The 22648-nt window shown below is 39.8% G+C and overlaps 1 protein-coding gene across 10 annotated transcripts in view; it reads left to right on the forward strand.

Moving 5' to 3' along the window:
• Positions 1 to 22648, forward strand: part of Sergef (secretion regulating guanine nucleotide exchange factor) — a 227812-nt gene that overhangs the window by 11930 nt on the left and 193234 nt on the right. For 9 of the 10 annotated variants that reach the window (XR_010048390.1, XR_010048389.1, XM_063251771.1 and 6 more), the window contains 3 exons: positions 4887 to 5000; positions 10509 to 10571; positions 14786 to 14944. Coding sequence is in view for 8 of the 10 variants with exons in the window: in XM_063251771.1 (XP_063107841.1) it covers positions 4887 to 5000; positions 10509 to 10571; positions 14786 to 14944 (336 nt within the window). In the remaining 2 variants the exon portion in view is untranslated. The remainder of the gene's footprint in view (positions 1 to 4886; positions 5001 to 10508; positions 10572 to 14785; positions 14945 to 22648) is intronic. The other variant, XM_063251772.1, reaches the window with a different exon arrangement.

Raw genomic sequence — 22648 nt, forward strand, 5'->3', positions numbered from 1 at the left:
TCAATCCTACCCCTTATTCATCCAAGTTTTACATACCTATAATTTGTTCCTGTCTTTGCTGAATGGTATTGCGTGATATGACTGTATCACTGTGTCACTTCAGAAGGGCTGCCACAACAAATTATCACAGACTAGATGGCTGAAACAACAGAAATTAATTTACTCACTGATCTTGAGGCTTAAGCAGAAATTAATTCACTCACTGATCTTGAGTGGTAGGACTGGTTTCTGGTGAGTCCTTTTTCTTGGCTTCTTCTGTCCTTATGTAGCCTTTCATCTGTACTCCTGTGGAGTGAGAGACCTCTGGTGTCTTCCTCTTCCTGTAAGGACACAAGTCCTGCCAGATTAAGGCTCTACCATATGACACCATTTAACCTTTATTACCTCCTTGTTAGTCCTGTTTCCACATACAGTTACCTTGGGGATTAGGGCTTCTACATTTGAATATTGGAGGGATACAGTTCAGTCCACTATAGCCACAGTTTGACCAGTCACCCGCTGAAGAACATCTGGATTGTTCCCAGTTTGGGGCTCTCAAGAAGAAAGCTATGGGGCTGGAGTGGTGGTGTACCCCTGTAATCCCAGCTACTTGAGAAGCTGAGGGCGCAATGATCTGAATTTGAAGGCCAGCCTAGACAGCTTCTAAGACCTTGTCTCCCCCACTAAAAGAGGGCTGGGGATGTAACGTAGAACTCCCAGGATTCAGGCCCCATTACTACACATACAAAAGGCTGCTGCAAACATTTGTAGGCAAGTTTTTATATGAACATAGTTTTCATTTCTCCAAGATGGATGTCCAGTAGTATGATTGTGTAGTTATATAGTAGTGATTATATTTTTTATATAAGCAAGGTCCCATTTTAGAAATCAGTAAGGCAAGAAAATTGCATATAATGCTTTTCTTTCCCTAACTCTAACCTTAACCCTAACCCCCTTGTCTACTAACTTTCTATACTTACTAGTCTCATTTGTTAAAAACAGATTTACTAAGATAAAGTTGACATAGCTGCATGTATTTAATTGTATAATTTGATAGATTTGGTAAATATCTGTGATGCCATCATCACCACCATCATGGTAATGGACATGTCCAGCATCTTCCAAAGCTCCTTTAGGTCTCTTTGGACTGTGTGTGTGTGTGTGTGTGTTTTGTGTCAAGAGCACATAACATAAGATCTACCCTCTTTTTGTCTTTTTCGTTTTTATCGTACCAGGGATCGAACTCACGACTGCCTGCTTGCAAGGCAGGCGCTTATGCCACTGACCTAAATCCCCAGCCCCGAGATCTACCCTCTTAAATGTTGAGATGCACAGTGCTGTACTTGAGTGCTAACTATAGTCACTGTTATATAGCAAATCTCTAGGATTTACTTACCTAGCATAGCTGATACCTTATACCCATTGAACAGCTCCCCATTCCCCTCTGCCCTGACCACCACTACTGTATGCTCTGCGTCTATGAGTTTAACTATCACAGGTACCCAATGTAAGTGGTGTCATGCAGTATTTTTTCTGTGTCTGGTTTATTTTGCCTAGAAAAATATCATCAAGATTTGTTCATTATTGTTACAAATGGCAGGATTTTCTCCTTTCTAAAGGCTGAATAATACTTTCTTAAATGTATATGCTACATTTTCATTTCTTGTCTTTGGAGAGACACGAGTTATTTCTGTTTGGCCTCTGTGAGCAGTGCTGCAGTCCACATGGGAGTGGAGTGCAGGTATCTCCTCAAGACCAGGTTTTAGGGCTTTTGGATGTATAGACAGAAATGGGATTGCTGGATCATGTGGTAATTCTATTTTTAATTTTTTGAGGAACCTCTGTACTGCTTTCTACAGTTGCAGCCCCATTTTACGTTCCCAGGAACAGTGTACAAGAATGCCAGTTACTTCACATCCTCACGACATAGTTAAAAAAAAATTACTCTAAGAGATGTGAATTCTCATTGTAGTTTTGATTCGTATTTTCCTGCTAATGATTTTGATCATCTTTTTTTGTGTTTGTGTGCTGGGGATTGAACTCACGACCTCACGCTTGCCAGGCAGGTGCTTATGCCGCTGAGCTAAATCCCTGGCCAATCATCTTTTCATATACATGTTGACCACTTGTATGTTTTCTCTGGGGGACATGTTTATTCAAGTCTCTGTCCACTTTAAAATTTTTGTTACTGAGTTGTAGGAGTTCCTTATATATTTTAGAAATTAACCCCTTATAGGTGGATGTGGTGGCTCTTTCCTGTAATTTCAGCATTAGGGGAGGCTGAGGCAGGAGAATTACAAGTTTAAATCCTACTTGGACAACTTAGTGAAACTGAAACTGAGCTTCAAAAAAAAAAAAAAAAAAAAGAACAAACTAATGAATGAGTGAATGGATCTTTGGGGCTGTGCCTCAGTGGTAGGGTCTCCTAGGTTTGATCCCCAGCACAGAAAAAAATTGACCTCTTGTCAGATATATGGTTTGCAAAATACTGAATTTTCTTGCTGGTCTTAGGTATTCATTTCTGTCCAGTTACGAAGTAGCTCAGTTTGCTTTATGTGTTTGGTTAACTTAGTTGTAAGTCCTGTTCTCCTTCATTTGATCTGTAAATATTTCTATATGTATCTCTAAAAGATAAGTATTCTTTTTGAAAATATTGCTGTAATACCATCATCAGACCTAAAAAAATTAACAGTAATTCTATAATATCATTAATTGTCCAATAGATACTTACATGTCTTTTGAGTCAGGATCTGAATTAGGCCTGCATATCATAGTGGATTAATAGATGTTTGAGTCTCTCTGAAAATTTTTTTTGCTTTTTATTGCTTTTTATCACAAAATTTTCCATCTTAACCATAAGTAAATGTACAGTTCAGTAGTATGAAGTACATTTAGATTGTTGTAAAATCATTATCGCTGTCCATCTCCTGAACTGTTTTCATCTTGAAAAATTAAATTTCTGTACCCAGTAACTTTCCTCCCTCTCTCCACTAGCATACTACTTTGTGTCTCTACAGTGTTGACTACTCTAAGTAGGTCATACAGATGGACTCATACAGTATTTGTCTTTTTTGGTGACTGGCTTATTGCACTTATACTATCCTTCTGGTTCATCATGGAGTATAGTGTAAGAGCTTCTGTACTTTTGCAGGCTGATAGTATTCCTCTGTGTGTGTGTGTGTGTGTGTGTGTGTGTGTGCACTGCATGTATACTTGTACCACATTTTGCTTCTCCACTCACCTGTTGTTAAATACTTGGGTTACTTCTTTGTTTTAGCTATAGAGAATAATGCTAGTATGAGCAAAGGACTCTTCTAGATCCTACTTTTACTTCTTTTGGATATATATCCAGGAGTACAGTTGCTACATCATATGGTAGTTCTATTTTTAAATTTTTAGAAGCTGCCATTTTGTTTTCTGTAGCAGTTGTATCATTTTATACTTGCAAACAGCACACAAGAATTTTAATTGTTCCACAAGCTAATCCGTGCTTGGTATTTTCTGAGTTTTTGTTTTGTTTGTTTGCTGTAGGATGCAAATGAGTGTAAGTTGGTATCTCATTGTAATTTTGACTTGGATTTCCCTAATAATTGGTGACGCTGAGCATCTTTTTGTGTGTTTATTGGTCATTTATATATCTTCTTAAAGGCTATACGTTTAGGGATCATTTCTATAGTATGTATCTTAGAGAAATGTATATTTAAGTTGTTTGTCCATTTTAAATTAATTTTTAAAATTTTAGGAGTTCTTCATGTATTCTGGACAATAATCTCTTATCAGGTATCTAAGGTTTCTCTTAATCTATAGATTTTTTATACTCTTTTTGTCTTGCAGCTTGTTTGTTGAGGTAATTGTAAGTTTTGTTTCAGTGCTACCCTGTACTTTGCTCACACATTGTGCTCAGTCTCCATAGCTTGATTTTTGTAAAGCAGGCTTATCTGTTTGCAGCCTAAAAGACCACTGATTATAGAATGTTTCCAGAGGAGCAGACCTGGACATTGTATTGGGGATCCAGATTGAATATATCTGACAGTGGATCATACACATAGAATTTTATCTTTGCATTTATATGAAATTCAGTTCATGAGATTCAGTGAGCATGGAAATAAAAGACCATCTCCCTGAAATTGTGACTGTTAAGCTATCTTGTAATCATAAATACATATTTATTTGGCAATTGAGAATATTTGAATTGAGCCTGGTTTAGTGGAAAGGACATTATCTTAGGTGTTAGGAATGCTGAATCCTAGCACTTGCTCTGTTATTACCATGCACAAATTACATCCTCTCTGTAGGGCCTCAGTTTTCTCACCTAGTAAGTGAGCAAAATGTACTTGGTGGCCTTCACAATCCTTTTTTATTTGGTTTGGAGTCTGGAGTTGTCCATTCAGGGTAATGATGAACATTGCCATGATGTGACTCTGGAGGGAATATCCAAGACATTTTTGAAGAAAGTTTTATTGGAATTATCTTTGATGATCTTAGATTATCCTGATGACTGAATTTGTGATTAGCCTCATGATAAGCCTTGCAACCAGTCATGAGACCCATTGAAGCTATCAAACTTTTCCATAATATTCATGTTAACTGAGAATGAAGAGGGAATTTTCCATAGCTCACCAGTGCTTGGTATTATCTGAGCTTGTTATTCAAAGAGCAATCTAGTTGTGTTTCTTTTTTTTTTTTTTTGTTTTGTTTTGTTTTTTTTTTGAGACAGGTCTCATTATGTAGTTTAGACTGACCTTGAACTTACTATGTAGAGCAGGCTGGCCTTGAACTCCTAGTGATCTTCTTGCCTCAGCTTCTTGAGTACTGGGATTACAGGTGTGGGCCACTATGCTTGGCATAACAATCTGGTTTTACTCTGATGTACATTTTCTCTGTTTCTCTTCTGCTTTGTTGGGAAGTGAGTGGCATTGTGTTCCAGTGGGGGACTGGTTTGGCATCATCTGGACGACGGTTGTGCCCTGAGCAGACTCTCCCGTTGTTTTTGACAGCAAAGGAACCAAGCAAAGTTACAGGTGAGACCATTGTTTCTGTTTTATATTTATTCTTTCTTTTTTTTGGTATTTATTCTTTTTTTTTAAAATTTTATTTAAAGAGAAAAAAGAAAAAAAACACAGAAAAAGGGTACAAGTTATACAGAATTTCAGAAAAAATAAACAGTAGGAAATCACTAGTTAATAGATTACATATTGTCATCTTAGAAATAGTTGTTCAACTTACAAAATTAAAGCATATAGAGTGGATGTTCAAACAGTGAGACTGTGAACAGTTCTGTTCAATGATCCAACAAAACTCAGTAATATGGTTATCTATCTTATACACTTAAATATACATGCAGTTATGTACTTTAGAGCACTTTGTTTTCCTCTCTTTTGTACAATGACAATTACACTTTTTGGGTTTTATTATTCCCACAGTTCTTATTACTTTTTTTTGAAGAGAGTAAAACCAAATGTGACATAAGAGGACAGAGTCAGTCAAAACAAAAGGATGGACATAATACATAATGTAAAAACAAAATACAAGGTGATCAACAATGATTACCATAATGCCTCTTGCTATCTTAAAAAGAATTGCCTATGTCATTAGTTATAATAGAATTGAACAAAACAGTAAAGTACAAAACCAATAAAACCAAAATATTGGAGACATTAGAGGACTTCAAAAGAAGATAATAGTCAACCAGAATGGGCGTCATAATGAATCTTATTGTCTTCATAGTTGTTGCCTATACTTTCGAACTTGGTACTATCAAGCAAAACAGAATAGAGGAACATCACTCAAAACAAGATGGTGAGAGCAATACAGGGTTTCACATCAAGTTAATAGGAAATCAAAGTGGGTTACTATATCCTGCTGTTTTTAATTTATTTTTCCCTTAATTAAAAGGATAAGAATGAAAAAGTAAATAATAAGAAAAAGGAGATTGAGATAAAAGAGGGCATAACAACAAAACAGCGCAGGTCAAAACATAACCATTTAAGCAAAGTAGTGTTTCATCACAAGATAATCCCGACATGAAAGTAGTTAGCATAGTGTCTCTTTCCTTTGAAATCTTTGAGTATAACTTCATATACTGTAGCATCAAACATATTAAGACAATGTAAAACCATTCAAGAGAATGACAGTATTACAGGGTATTTAGAACCAACTATCAGAAAATGAACAATGGTTTCTGTATAATCTCCTTGTCTATTAAAGTTTTTGTTTGTATTATCACATATAATAAAATCCAATAAGATAAAACATGTTAAGACTGATGGAGACAGAAGAACAAAAGCTTGATGGGACTTCAAAACAAGATGATATTAAATCAGCACTACCTATTATGATGTCTTGTTTTCTCCAAAATAGCTGTTCCTACCATCCAACCTTCTCTGCCTCATTTCTGTTGAGCTCTTTTTCTGTCATTAGTTGTCAGTTTGTCTTCTTCATTTTGCTTTCTGCTCCATGTGGCCTCTCTGCCACTGTTTCTGGAATCTTGGTATTTTTCTTTTTTAGAATATCCTGCAGTATTCTCTGTAGAGTCAAATTGGTGGTTGCAAATTCCCCTAGTTCCTCTTTATCCTGGAAGCACCTTGTTTTTCCATCAATTTCTACAGACAGTTGTGCAAGATATATCAATCTTGGCTGGAGGTTATTAATCTTTCAAAGCTTGAATTATTTCCCCCCATGCTCTTCGTGATTTAATGGTTTGTGCCGAGAAGTCTGCTGTAATTCTGATGGGTGTTCCCTTGTAAGTGATCTGTTTCATGTCTCTGATGGCTTTTAATATTCTGTTCTTATATTGTATTTCTGGAATTTTGATTATTTATATGCCTGGGTGTAGCTCTGTTTGGGTTGTAGGTGGCTGGGGTTCTGTATGCCTCATACATCTGAGTATCTTTACCTTTTGCTAAATTAGGGAAATTCTCCTGGATTATTTCTGTAAGTAGCTTTTGTAGTTCATTTGTTTATGTCCCTACTTCTTCTTTTATGTTCTTAATTCTTAAGTTATAGATCCTCTTATCATCTTCTAGCCTTTGTATTATTGCTGTTTGTTTTCTTGTTATTTTAAGAAGCTTTTCATTTCATGCTCCCACCTTACAAATCTGTCCTCCAGTTCAGATAATCTATCCTTAGTTTCTTTCAAGCTGTTATACCAGCTTTCAATAGAGTTTTTAGTTTCCTGGTAATCTCTTTGAACCTGCTTCACATATTCTATGTTTTCTCTATTTTCTCCATCAAACAATTCTCCCCTTTTTTCCTGTTCTTTCATTCCACCCTCTGTTTTTTCTTGGGCGGTGCTTAGCATTTCTCTAACTATTCTACTTATATTTTGCTTTATTTCATTAAACACTTCATTTTTGAACTCATCTATGAGGCTCCAGAGATACCGCTTTATGTCTATAGGTGCCGTGTCTGATATTGCATATTTTCTTTTCTCATTCTCCTTTGCATTTACCTTTCCTGGATCAGTGTTCTCAGGATTGGGGACTGAGGACCCTTTCTTATTGCTCCCTCTTCCCATACTTTTTGTTCCATATAAGCGTATATAGGAGGCCCAGTTTTTTTTCCTCTTTGTCTGTTACAGTTTGTTTGAATTCCTGCTCACTGCAGTGTACTAGGGAGACACAGGCCTGGGCAGTCTATAGTGGGCCTGCCCCTCCAGGTCAGCCTACTGAAGGCTTCACTGCTAGGGTGCACCTCCAGGCACTGGGACCTGGTTTGGGCTAGCCTACTGGATCTTAGTCAGTGGCGTCACCCAGGCCAAGCGCTCCCCACCAATCCCGCTTGAGAGGGGAATATGTGATTAAAGTCACTGCAGCATCATGTTCTGGCTAGTCTGCCCGGTCCCAGAATGTCCTCTGTTGGAGCCTCCTAGTCTATGAAAGGGTCCCCATTTCTCTCACTCACTGCAGGTCGATGCAGGGCTCCCTGCCAGTCCCACTCTCAACTCTGTTTGGTTGGCTGATTCCCACTCTCAGAGATTTCACGTGTCTCTCTCCCTGCTGTGCCGATTCAGATGCAGCAGCAGCAACAGGAAATTCAAATTGTGGCTTCCGGAGGTGTGGGTTCCAGCTTCCACGCTGAAATTTTATCTGTTTCTGTTATAGCATCGGTATTGCATTTTCAGTTGGTTTCTCTCAGCTTAATTCGTTCTTGGGTCAGCATGGTATATCTCCCCTTGCTTAGGACTCCTCACACCGAATCATTCCTGGATTCTAAGCTGGCAATCTCAGAGAGCCTCTGTGGCTGCTGTTATCTGTCCGCCATGTTCCATTGGTATTTATTCTTCATGAGGAAGTAGAGACGTGGACAAAGTGACTAAATGTGTTTTTACTTTTGCTCTTTCTTAATTTCTCTGTCCAGTGGTTTCTGTTGTTGGGACTTTTGTGGCGCTAGTAAAAGTAACCCCCTTTGCAGTCCGTTTGGGACCTACTGAGTAATACAAGTCAGGTGGGCAGAGATGAAAATGGTAGCTCTGTAAAACAACTTGGAAGGTAGGACTTAGGTCTTAGAAACAATGTGCAGTAATAGTGGCTATAAATCCTGAACCCTAGATTGAACTTCTTCATCAGGCAACTGCACAGTTAGGCCTGGTCGGCTTGCTGCATGGCCAAGCAGACATGGGATTGCAGCCTGTCTGATCAGGCCCACCACAAAAGGAGAGTCCAGGAGGACCGTGGCTGTGCCTCCCATGCCCAGTTCCAGTCTCAAAGCAGGAGCAGGAATGAGGGTATAGAGAGAGGGCCAGAAGTGTTCTGGCAGGGAAATCTCTGATGAAAACACAAAGAGTAGGTAATAAGTGTTCTGTTGATTGACATTTTGTTGCTCAGTTGGTCTGTGCGGATGTTTTCCTCCTCCTCCTTCATCTCTCTCCCTCTCCCCTCCCCTTCTCTCTCCTTTCTCTCTCCCTTCTGTCTCTCTTCTCTCCCTTCTTTCCTCTCTCTCCTACCCCCCATCCCCTCTCTCTTCCAGTCCCTTTGTGACCCTTCTGTCCTTGTGTACAGTACTGTGTCTGTATCTTGTGTTTTTTCTTCTCTCACTCTGTTACTTTATGACCCAGAGTTGGGAAGGGAATGCTGTAGTAGGGGGCATGTATATGGGTATTGGGGACATTCTGGTTTTTCAGAGTTCTGGAGTCTCTTCTTCAGCTGGAGCTGGAGTTGGCTTCCTGAAGCTCCGATTGAGTTGGGCAGGGAACTCAGAAAAGGACCAGGAGGTGTCGAGGCTGTCATTTCACCTCCCCTTGAAAACACTCATAAATTCACATTTCCTAAACCAGTTTTCTTCTTCTTCCGTGTGTTCACTGCTCCCTCAGCACCCCCTGCTGTTCCATGCCTCTGTTCTTCCGAAGTGCCTTCCTTCCTGCTCTCTCTGGGAAAATCCCAGGAGTTTTCTAAGGGCTCGCTCAGAGGCAGCTCTCTTAGTGAACGCTCTGCTAGCCTCCACTGAGTTTGCTTCACATGCTCTGAAAGCACAAAGCATTCCATGAGTATGAATTGCTAATAAGGTTTCACACCAAAGATGAGCTTTTTAAGGCAGAAACTGTATGTCATTCTTCCTTGTAGTATAGGACCAATAACTAGAGGAAGTAAAACAAAACAAAAAATTTTTTTTAGTTGACTTGATTTAAACAACCTGTTTGGGATCTGCTTGAAGTAACAGCTTTGGTTCAGAGTTGGACACCTGGAATGGATCATCAAGTCCCTGTCCTCAGAGTCTTTCACTTTGCATTCTCCTATCCTAACCTCATAGCCACAGGCTCTGGACTTGGATGCCTGACTGTCCCCTCCTCACCTGCCCAGTAGTGGCTCAGGACTCTGCTCTGGGTGAATGTAGCTGGAAATACCTGCTCTGTCTCGTTATCATTGTACAGTGTTGAAGAAGCGAGATGTCTTTTATGAAGGAACTAGTTAATGAAACTGTAATGTCAGAAAAGAGGCACAGAATAAATTTGCATTTACCTTGCGAAACCACATGTTGCCACAGGTAATCACAACTTCTAGCAGGCTTGTTTGGGAGTTTGACATGAGGGTAGTGTTGTGAAGAGGGGAAAAGCGTGGACTTGGAGATGGGAGGCCAATACTGGTCTTAATTCTGCCTGTGTGCTCTGAAGGGCCTGAGTTTGTATTTAAGTCCTGCACACAGTAGCAACTGAATGTAGGACTTGTCATTGCTCTAGGCTCACTTGGCAGACAGAAACACAGTCAAATATGTATTTTTACACATGAACACATATCTATTTCTACCAGAAGTCATGAATTTATACGGATTTTCTGGGGACCCAATTACAGTTCCAATAGCACTTGGTTGTTTGTAGCTTTCCTCTTTTCATACTGGTACTTTCTTCTCTCTGATGGTATGTTTACGTATCTGTTCACACCTCTAGTGTGTTATTGTTCCCCACTATGCCAGCCGTCTTCTCCAGTGTGCCTACCCTCTCCATGCCCAAGGGGTACTGGCTGAGAGTCCTCCCTTTGCCCACTTTGTTCTCTTATAAGTGTAATTCAGAAAACTTTTCTTTTTTTTTTTTGTAGGCCTAGAGAATTCTAAAGCAATATGTGTTCTTGCTGGCTCAGCCCACTCGGCTTCCTTAACAGGTAGGTGCCAGCTCTTTCACAGTGCAGCAGGTGGGAACCAGCTCTTTCACAGTCCGCACAGAGAGAAGGACTTTGAAGACCCGAATTCTGATGCCATTGCTGATATGACTTCAGGCAAATTACCTTTCTGAGGCTTTCTCCTTCTCTGTAAGATGCATTGTGGTTAGTTATGAGAATTAAATATGAGGATGCATGTAAGGGACTCATATCAAACATAGGCTTACTTCCTTTTCCTCTCAGTTTAAGAAGGACAAGAATATCTTCTTTTTAAGATAGTTATGATGGTCAGATCATATGATCAACAGTAAGTTTATTTACCTTTGTAAGCTATCCCTCTGAGTTACATGCTGCTTAACAGTGGGATTATGTTCTGAGAAATGCATCCTCAGGCAGTTTTTATCATGGTTTCACTGCCTTGGACTATATCTGCATAAACCTAGATGCTGTAGGCTGCCATATACCTTGGCTGTATGTTAGCTGAAGTGTAATGTGGTGCATGACTATATAACATTGCTGTTTTATCCAACTAATCCCTCTCAGTGTCTAATATAACTAAGTTCACCTTTCTGTACCTTTAGTCACTTAATCTCAATCAAATTTATTTTTTTCCTTCTCTTTTCGTTTTTCTTTCTTTCTGTCTTTTTGAGACAGTTTTGCAATGCAGGTCAGGCTGGCCTTGAACTCACTTTATGGCCCACACTGGCCTCAAACTCATAGTGATCCTCCTGCCTCAGCCTCACATCTATATCTTTCTAATTCTTTTATCTACTTTACTTACCCATATATTTCTCTGTTTTTCACATTTCTATTTTGTCTATTTCTGTATATATCTGGGCCTTTCTGTATTTCTCTAATCTGTTTTATATTTTTTAAAATTTGTCTAATTCGTCTCTCTATTCTGTTTCTTAAGTCCATGTGTTTTCCTGTCTAATTTGGTTTTCTTTTCTGTTTCCTGGCTGGCCTTCACTCACCTATCCATTGACATGCCCACCTAATGCAGTGTAAACTTTCTAGTGACTTTTCCTTCAGAGGCAGTGTAACATTTTCTTTTGACCTGGATTGTACTGATCTCTGTTGGTAGGGGTAGCCTGGAGTCTGTACTGCCCAGAGATTTATTTTGGTAAGATCTCTTACACAGAGCTGAATGTATTCCATTTTTTAAGCAAAGAGGAGGGGCTTTTATACTTAGTATTTTCAGAGTTTTATGAGGAAATTCAGCTGTATATGTAACATAAGTAAATTAATTGCAGTGTGCTTTCTTTGGTGTCAAAATTGCAGTGCAGTCCAACTGAGATGCTTTTGTTTCCAGAGCACCAGAGCCAGTGTGAAAGTTTAAATGCTTTACAAATATGAGCTACAGATAATTTGTTGTTTAATGAGTTTAAAACAACCAGCTAACAAAAGGAACACCTACTTTTAGCCTGTGTCTCACATGAGTGCCATTAGGTGTTTGTTAAAAGTGTTGTGTAGAGATGGAGGCCAGCTATAAGTGATTGCACTGGGCACCTAGTCCCTCCTCTCCTTTGACAGAGGAAGCACTGGAGACTTGAGAGTGACAGTCACTTGTTTGTCCACAGGCACTGAAGGCATTCTTTTCTAGGAGTGAGGGAAGGCGAAGGTTTTCTCCTTTGTTTTAATTCATTTGAAGTGGCTGACATTATTTAAACTTTGAAATTGCCTAATTGCCCACTAATACCAGTTTCTTAAAAAAATCTTGTTGTTGGTAAATTTATGCTTCATATTTGGCAACTCTTATTATGGCTTTTTTAATACATAGATTTCAGAATTTTCATTGAGATGTAATTTATAAAACTCACCATTTTAAAGTGTTTATGTAGTCATTGTTAATATACTCATAATGGGAATTGATTTTTGATATTTCAAAAGTGAATTAAAAATTGTCAAGATTAATAGCTCTCTTTTTTTGTTTAGTTCAAGCTATTAACACATTGGATTTTTCTCAGTGCTCTTTATACCTTTTCTCTAGAGTTCTTGTAGATTATGCAACTGTTTGGCATTGCAACAGAATTTAATTTTACCTGCTGATGCAACAGTGTAAAAACCCTCATGTGGAAGGCAGTTTGTCTTTCAGAATGATGGTTTAGACACACAAAGATCTATGTGCAGGCTTCTTCCTCAGAGCATCTTTGTAGCTCTTCATTCTATGTCATGAACTGATATTTTGCTGAGAGGAGCTTCTTTGCCCCACTGGAAGGGATCCTTATATTTCACATACCTTGATAAACTCCAGGAAGGTTATCTTTTCCCTGAGAATGAAACACACCAGTGTTTCATGGGGTTGCGGGATGTCAGTGCAGCAGGATTGTCTGGGTGGCGAGAGGCTTCATTGATATAAATGCTCATTTTAGAGTTGAGGCAGAGCAATGTGCAGCGATGTGACCGGTGTCAAACAGTGAGCAGCAGAAGGGATTTGAACCTGGGACTTCTGAACCCTGTTGTAATGACCTTTACTGTTGCTGATTTGGCTTTTGATCAGCTTTTGAGAATATGCAGATTGCCCTACATCAAGCAATACAGTCTGTAAAGTTTTATGTTAAGGTCACAAAAGGCAGTAGAAGTGAAAGACGTGGCTTCTGGTCCTCCTATTAGCCATGTGTCCTTTTTTAGCCATGTGATCTTGAAAAGTCTCGTCTTCCAGCCTTAATGCACTTACCTTTTAGAACAGTGTCATCTGATGGAAATAAAATACAGGCCACAATTCAAAAACTAAAAAGAAACAGGTGAAATTATTTTAATTATGTATTTACTTGACTCAGTATATCTAAAATATTATTTCGGCATATAATCATCTATGAGGCACACTTTTTTCCTGCACTGTCTTTGCAATCCATTGTATATTTTTCACTTATAACCCATGTCATTTTGGGCTAGTCATTTAGCTGTTCAGTAGGCACATGTGGCTAGTGACTCCTATTCTGGTTAGTATAGCAAAATTTTTAGAATCTTAGAATTTGAAAGGTTAATGAATGTTACAAAATGATGCTACACAAGCTAAATTATAGCTATGGCTTCACGTTGTTTGGTTGTCATCTAAAAAAACCTGCTTGGCCTTGAATGGTTTTTAGATGGTTGTGTGCCATGGCTCCCACCAATTGCTCTTGTTACCAGAGTCATCAGTCCTATTGTCTGCTTCTCTAGACCAAACACCCTCCCTCCCAGTATTCAGCTGGAGAAACTGAAGCTTAGAGAGGAAGTGATTTGTCCAAGGTCAATAGCTAGTTAGCAGATCCAGAAATAGAAGCCAGAGTCACTTGACTCTGAATTTGCTTTTTTTCCCTATTAAATCACAATGTCAGTCATTTCTGCTTATATCATATGCTTATTGTGAGGTTGAAAGGAGCCAAAGTGCTACTACACAGCTGTGATATGGTAGCATTATATTTCCTGCTGACCAGAGCATACTGTGAAATCATCTTATGTTCAAAAGTTTGTTTAAATAGTGTATCTTTTAACCTGTTATTTTAAAATGTTAAAACATTTTTTTCCTAACAAACGGTGTTCTATTGCTGGGACAAAATATCTGATGTGGACAATTTAAAGGAGGATGTAATTTATTTTGGCGCGCAGTTGCAAGGGTTTCAGTTCATGGTTGACTGGTTCCAAGGCAGAAACATCATGGTGGAGGGGCACAGTGAAGGGAAACTGCTGGCCTCATGGCACCCAGGAAGTGGAGAGTGAAAGAGTGAAGAGAGTGAAACAGCATGGGCTAGAGACCCACCTCCTGAGTCTTCGTCACCTTCCAGTAATACCACGAATTATAAATACATCAGTGAATTAGTCCACTGATGAAACTAGAGCCCTCATGATCCCCAGTCATTTTGCAAAAGCCACACATCTGCACATTTGTGACAATATTAGACATTTTAAATTGAAACTGCAATATGGCATGTATTTTAAAATTGTAGAAAATACAATGTCTCATATAAGTTGAGTATTGAATGGATATTTGTTGAATGAATAAATGAAGAAAAATAATCACAAATTCTTATTTCTTAAACTATTAAGAAACTGTGATCTTGTTTTCTATACATAGAATTTTTATAAATCTTTTATTATGTAATACATTTTTTGTTCTGCTTAGCTCCATTAAACATTGTATCATGAATGTAAAACAGTTGCTTCTTTTTCAGACTGGTGTGATTTTAATCACTTTGGGCTAATGTTTCTTTACCTTTTGTTTCCTTCTGTTGAAGATGCAGGAGATCTGTATGTTTGGGGCAGTAACAAGCATGGACAACTGGCTACACAAGCTGCTTTCCTTCCCGTGCCCCAGAAAATAGAAACACATTGTTTTCAGAGTGAAAAGGTCATGGCCGCCTGGAGTGGGTGGACCCACCTGGTTGCTCAGACAGGTAAGCACAGCAGAGAATGTGGGGTTCATAAGAGCAGTTGGGGGGATAGCTGTGAAAGCTCTTAATCCTTGGGGGTAAGATCTCCTGATCTGGGTCTAGGTCTTCTATTAGCCAGGTATGTTTCTACCCAAAAGGCGGCACTGGGTGAAGTTAACTCCTTCTGGACCTAAGAGGCCATGAGGCTTTGAGAAGGGTTGCACTGTCCCCCAAAAACTTGTCTAGGTTGTTGGGAGTCCTAGCTTTGTTATGCCAAAGAGATGACATTATTTGCATTTCCATCTGAATCTAGATTAGAAGCATTAGAAAATGTTAAATTACAGGCAGATTTCACAGTTGGGGCAGGAGCATTATTTTGAATTATAGCTGGCATGATAATATAATTTAGAGTTTTATTGGCCCTAATAAGTGATGTACCATGATTCGCACCTTTCATATATGCTCAGATGGTGCCACGTCATGCCGTATGACTCTTGGCATCTTCACGTTTCCTGAGTCTTCATCTGTTTCTCATCTTTCTTTTATGACAGCTCTTTCCTGGCCTTCACATCCCTTACTTTGTTCTCCAATTTTGTTTATGGCCTCTTTCCACCCCTGATGTCTAAGAGGTTTTGTCCCTTACAGTGTCCCCCAGACAGTCAGCTAGTAAATATGAAAGTCTGTTACCATGCTGAGACCTTCTGAGCTTCAGGGTTTCTCAGACGTCCCCTGGCTGCTCTTATCCTGCTTGCCAGCTTCATAGCTAACTCTAGATCTCAGATACCTGGTGACTGTTGTTCTAGTAGTTTCTGGCTTTTGCGGGTTTTCAGTGAGCTTCAGTTATCTTTAGTAAGCCACACATATTACACGTTTGCACATGCCAGTGTAAACCTGTGAATATTCAGACATATGATGTATTTAAGTGATCTTTTAAAACAATTTACTATCATTCTGAAACATTGCCTATACAGCAAAGATGTACAATGTCATTTCTATGTCATCACTTTGTAGTGTGCAACAAGGAAAAGCATGTCATTCGTTTGTAGGAAAAGTCATGTCTTTCCTCAAAGACACTCACACAGCTAGAAGATGGGGCCCATCTGGAGGAACTTTTCTTTAAACAACTCACAGAGCATAGTTGTTGCTAACAGTTTTTTTTTCCCTCTAGACAATAAGTTCAGTGAGGGAAACAACCATATTGGTTTCGTTCATTTCTGTGTCTCTTCACTTTCAGAGAATGTACTAATTTTCCTGTCTCAAATTGTTTGTAGTTAAAATGGACTAAACACATGTAAAGTAGAATAGGTAGGATTTCTGACTTATTTTATGAGACTCTGTTTCATGAGCAGAGGCTTTGAATTCAGGAATCCAGAATAATCCATTTACGTTTGTTGAGTACCACTGAGCAGTGTGCTAATGAACCTTGGAGAAATGGAGGAGACAAGACTACCCTGCTTATTAGAAAGTGATAGAAGGCTTAAGTCTAAGAAAGTAGACAGAAAACTTTTCTGTTCATCCATCTATCCTACAAATGATGATGGTCTGTGTGCGCACCATGCTTTGTAAATCTTGCCCTTGAGGAGCCCATAGATGAGACAGATCTGTAGTCAAATTTCAGCACATTCCAGTATGAGCTGTGAACAGTAGAGCTAAGTACACAGTGCAAAAGTAGCATAAAAAGTAGCAGTTGTCTGAGTAATTAGGCGCCAACAGGTAGGCGTTTCATAGTCTCCAGAGAATTGCAGTGCAGTAAAATACACTTACTATCAAATATTAGTGAGTTTGGTTGAGTCTGTCAGTAACTCTTTAACTAGTTATGAGAGACATAAAGCTGTTGCTTCTTTGAGGCCCACGCTGATACTCACGTCTGGGCCAGTTGCCCAGCCTTCAGGGTGGGAGGTTGGAACCCACATCCCTGACGCTGAGTCACTCCAGCTGCTTTGGAGCTTAGCTTTGGGTTTCCACCTCCACTCAGAAGCATGGTTTTTTGGAAACATTTCACCTGTGTAATTAACTTGTTAATTCAGGTTGCTTGTTTATGTACATGACCACTTTCCCCTTTCTCTGAAGTCCAGAATGCTTAAAGCTGGGGTGCTTGAGTGTCCTGGTTGTACTGAATTGTGGGTATGGGAGTCTCTTGAGATTTGATTCACCAATTTTGGGTTCTTTTCTAGCACAATAGAAGCCCTGGCCCTGGCCTGATGTCATTGAGAAGAAAAACCTAGGACTTCCATTTAATCAGACTCAGCTGCTCTCATAACAAGAGCAAGATTTCCTTACAGGGTCAGAAGCAGCTCATTAGTAGAACAAGGAGTTATTTGACTCTAGTTGTTTTCACAAGCTCCAGTGGTGAATTGTTTCTGGGATATGCAGTACTTGTAGGTTACAGCAGCCCAGAGGCTCTCAAGTCTTATCTGGAAGGCATTAGTTATGTGATATTGATTAAAATATAAATTATCACATTGGTATTGATCATAGTAACTACATATCTGGCCACACAGGTGGGCCGGGATAAGATGAGAAAAAGGAAGAGCACTTGGATTTTCCATTTTTCCATAGTTTCTGGACCGGAGTTTCTCACCCAGAGGTGGTTTTGTCCCCCAGGGGATATTTGCAGTGGTTAGAGACATCTGTGGTTCTTATACTGAGGGTTGTTACTCGTATCTAGAGGCCAGAGATGCTAAATATCCTCCAGCACACCCCCTTCACAACATTAGACAACCCCAAGTGTTACTCGAGTGAGTCGAGGCTGGCTGCAAGACTGGCATCTTCAGCAGTAGGTGCTCTGCTGGGGCTGTTGTATGGCATCGGAATAAGTTTACTCCTTGTCTGACAACCCCAAGTGTTACTCGAGTGAGTCGAGGCTGGCTGCAAGACTGGCATCTTCAGCAGTAGGTGCTCTGCTGGGGCTGTTGTATGGCATCGGAATAAGTTTACTCCTTGTCTGACAACCCCAAGTGTTACTCGAGTGAGTCGAGGCTGGCTGCAAGACTGGCATCTTCAGCAGTAGGTGCTCTGCTGGGGCTGTTGTATGGCATTGGAATAAGTTTACTCCTTGTCTGTGTGGAACCTGGGGTGTGCTTTCTGCTTTTCCCTCTTAGGAGTCTGCAGTGTTTAAAATGGAAAAATACTTTTCTCTGTTAGAGGCACTTGGAAAGAGTCCAAGAGAACTTGTTCTAATCTGGGAGAGCTGGCAAGGGTACCTGTGTCTCAGGCTGTGGAGCTGCATTCTAGAAACCTTTCCCAAGCTGCTTAATGTCCCTGATCATTGTTCTCAGAAACTTCATGGGACTCGGGTGACTTTATCTAGGCTCGATGACCTGCAGCTGTCTCATTTGAGATTCATGATTTCCTGGCCAGAAGCACTTGTAATGAGGGTTACGTGGCAGGTCTGGGTGCTTTCCTAGTGACCTTGATAGGGTCTCTTTACCTGTCTAGGCCTCAGTTTCCTCATCTCTTAAGTAGGATATTAAAACCTACCTGTATTCTGCAAAGTGGGACGTATTCCAACTGAGTTTGAGATGTATGTGTAAGTGATGTTCTTTGAGGCTAGGGTATGTGAAAATATATTTAGGAGTCAGTAGTTACTTTTGGAGAGACTTCTATTTCAGCAGAGGTCTTGTCAAGTTTGAGATACAGGAGTTAAGGGCTCAGGAGCTGGCTGGCGACATGCTCCTTAAGTGTCCTAATGTGACAGGCCAGGTTTCTTAAAGTCTTGTGCTTGCTTGCAACAGGCAAGTGGCTTTTCAGAGTATCAAAAAGCTGGAAGATCTCTATGGCTTTATAGGTAATTTCCCATATTAAAATTGACCCTTTACAGTCCTCATCTTAATTTGTAATTGTATACATGTGTTTGAAGTCTCATTTGCTTAATGTCTAGATTGTAAATTCTAGGAGAATGTCTGTTAGCATATAGTAGACAGCTAATTGTCAAATGAATGAACAGATGGCCAGGGAGAGAAGAAGCGTGGCTTTGAAGTCAGACAGGCCTTGGTCCTGTCTGGGCACTGTTGGCTTACTGATGGTGTGGCAGTGGGCAGCTGCACCTCCCCCCATGTCAATCATCACCACCATCCTTGTCTAGCACTCATTCTTATGACATCATAAACTTCTCCTTTGCACTTTTTTTTTTAAAGGATTGTTTGACTAATTCTCCCTTCCAGTGACCTGTAAGCTCTTTGAGGGCAGAGATCATGTTTAGTTTTGCTCACCAATGTAGTCTCAGTTGTTAGCAAAATGTTAAGCACTTAAAAGGTAGGTACTTAACATATGTTGAAGGAATAAATAAACCTAACTTTTCTGAAGGTTTTTTCATTAGGAGAATAGAGAAATAATTACTGTCTGAGTACGTGGATTAAATTTGATGATGTATTAAAGCAACCAGCACAGGACTCGGCTCATATGTCTTCTCAGTACATGTAGCTTCCTCTGCTTTTTTGAAAGCAGGAGAACCTTCTGGAGATTGGGTGCTCTGTTACTTTTCTTTGCAAGAGCAATCTCTGCAGCGCTGGATTGTATACCTCCAGATGGGTAACAGGTAAATTCAGGGCAGTCCTGAAAGTACAGAATGATCAGTGTTTGCAGATGCTAAGTGCTGGTGGTTGATGATTTATTAGAATTTTAAGGTGAATGACTTCACAAGATCCAAATGTCAATGTGGAGTTGGTCACAATGTCTAGAATCTGGTTGCTTTCTGGATGCTGGAAGCTTTCCCTGAACCATTCAGTATCCCAAAGTACCTTGTGGTTTCACAAAGGATGTGGATTGAGAAAGTGAAAGCAAATAGAGAGCTCTTTGATGTTCTTTGCTTTTCTTTAGTGTCACTTAAGAAAGTCCTAGAGTCTTGAAAGTTTTAGAGAATCAGAGAAGGAAAAAGCATCTTCCTCACTTGGCAAATGAGAAAACAGAAACTAAAAAAGAGAGAAAATGACTTTGTGGCAGCATCTGCGCTAGAAATCCAGTTTTGCTTTCTAATATATTTCTTCTCTCCCTACTATCTTCCTGTTTCTTGGTAATGTCTTTTTGCTGAGATATTTTTATTATCTTTAACCTCTAAAGAGAGGAATTACAGGGCTGGGGATTTAGCTCAGTGGCATAAGCGCCTGCCTTGCAAGCAGGTAGTCGTGAGTTCGATCCCTGGTACCGATTAAAAAAAAAAAAAAAAAAAAAGGAATTACATGTGGAAGGGACTACCTCTTAGCCATTCTCTTTTCTTCAAGAGTCACAGATCAAGAAATATTTTACTGCATTTGATGTCTGAGCCTCAGTGAAATCCAAGCTCAGCCATTGATTCACAATAAACAGAGTTTATAAATATATCTAATGCTGATTTTTCTGTTTTGAGTCCAAGATCCTTTCTAGAATAGGGTGACAGTGTACATTACTGCTATTTCTTTGTGACCATATATCATGAAACCTCAACTGAGCTCAGGGAGCTTCTGATCTCATGGGCTCTATTTAAAGCAAGTGCTTTGGAATTCATGATGCTTGTGCTTTAGAAATTGACAACTCTATGGTTGAAAATCAGAATGAACCCAAGTGACTATTTTGAAATGGATAGTTTTGCTTGTTATTCAACTAATTAGTTTTTATCCTGGAATCTTTAGAATGTCAGTAATGATAGGAACTAAGGGATCATCTGGCCAGACAACCTCATTTTTCTTTTCTTTGACAACCTCATTTTGGAGACAGGGAAACTGAGAACTAAGGAGGTGAGGCACAGAGAGTTAACAAAGGACCAGAACCCAGTAGTCTCTTGGCTCCCACTCCAGTGCTCCTTCTGGTTTTCATGTTCTCTCAGATGATGAGGAGATGTGGATGACTTAGCCTGGTTAAACCCAGGGGCCTGACCAGGAATAATTGCTTCTCTACAAGAAGTTCTACTTCAGCATAACCTTGGTTTTTGCTGAAACGTGCAGCCATTTAGCAGACATGTGGAATAGGAACTGGGAGCTAGTGTCAGGAGGCTGTGCTGGGATTCATAGAAGCAGCTGCACTTCATTGTGACAGTCCAGCAACCTTATCACTATAAAATGCTTTTGCTCTTATTTTATGTTATGAATGTTGTCATGCTTGCCTCACAGATGAGTCCCTGTTTGGTTAATTGCATTGCCCTGGTCCAGATGGGCAGAACTAAAACTCAAACCCAGTCTTTTGCTCCCAGTCCTGCTACTCTGTGTCCAAATTGTGTGTACATCAGAATGCTCTACTTTATTAACTAAGCTGTTTTTATTTCTCAAAGATCTTTCCCCAATTTTTCCTGTGATACTGGGTTCTCACAGACAGTGAGGAAGGTAATTCTGAGTTATCTTTGTTCCTTCAACAGATATTTGTAGTATGCTTGCCTGTATATATATAACACTATGGTATGGAAAATGAGGGATGTAAAATACAGTTACCTTCCGGATGCTTGTGCTGGGATGAACAAATTAAATATTTAGTAGAAGAATAAAAGAATGTGGCATAGGGCCAGAGGAGCGGCCCAGACATGGAGGGCTCTCAGATTTCAGGAAGAGAGGTCAGTGTGGGCAAGATTGGTCAGGGAAGGTCATGAAATTGTGGTTGGGCTTTGGGAAGGTCACATTCTATTAAGTAGAGAATTTGAGTTGGTTCTGTTGATTTCTTTTTGTCCTTTGGCAAGACATTAAATCCTCTGGCTCACTTTCCCCCATCTGACCAATAAGACCTTGTGGGCATCATAATCATCTTTATAGGCCATTCCAGCTCTGAAATTGTATCCTATAAAATAAAACTGACCTAAGAAATAACCATAGATATGTTCAAAGATTCAGTAGAATGTCACTCACTGCAGCCTAATTTATAATTACAAAAACTCAAAGAAACAAATGAAACTGAAAATAAATTAGTTAAATATAGTACAGCCCTATGCTGGAATATTATATAGCCATTAAAGATAATCTCTTAGAACGATACTAACCACAGAACAGTGTGCTCATAGGATAGTGAAAAGAGATCACAATAAATTACTATAGAACTCCTAATTTGTTTTTAAAAAATTTGCATAGAAGGAAATATGCCCAGATATTATCTCTGATTGGTGGAATTATGAGCAGACCTTTTTTTCTGTGCTCAGTATGTAATTTGCATGCTGATTTTGTCCCCCATAAGTATCATTTTAGAGCTGTTAAAATGGCTTACCCCTTAGTCTGGGGGACTGGTCCCTTTGCCAGCTGTTCCTGTGTCGATGTCCTTGATGAGTCTCTTCCGTGGGCCTCAGTTGAGAGGTCACATGGAAAGACAGCAAGAGTGTGGAGCAAGAGGCAGGAAAGCAGGCATCTATTTTTGGCTCAGTCATGAGTCAGCTTGTGGCCTTGGGCAAGTCTCTGGTGAATGTCCTTGAGCCTTGGTTTCCTCATTTAAAGGGGAGTTGGCGATCATAGAAGGTTTTTTGAGCACCAAAATATCCTTGTTCCTAAAGATGAGGGGTTTCTCTACTTTTGTGGAAATAGTTGAGAAACTTCATTGGTTCCGAGATCCTGACCTTGCTTTTTACTTCTGGCTTCTCCATAGTAGATTTCTGCTATTGAGAGTTGAGGATGGGATGGAGTGGGAGTTTAGCTTTGGTGTGCCGAGTTTGTGGAGGGAGTGCAGTGACTATGTGACACCACTAGAGGGAAGTATTGCTCGATCACATTCCCCCTCCTACCTTCTTACTGCTGGGTGTGCAGGGGAAGGGTAGCCTAGATTTGTTTGTGGGTTTCAGATTCC

Source organism: Cavia porcellus, unplaced genomic scaffold, assembly GCF_034190915.1.
Source record: "Cavia porcellus strain 051 isolate PalLab524CR breed Dunkin Hartley unplaced genomic scaffold, mCavPor4.1 scaffold_6, whole genome shotgun sequence".
In the NCBI taxonomy this organism is placed as follows: Eukaryota; Metazoa; Chordata; class Mammalia; order Rodentia; family Caviidae; genus Cavia; species Cavia porcellus.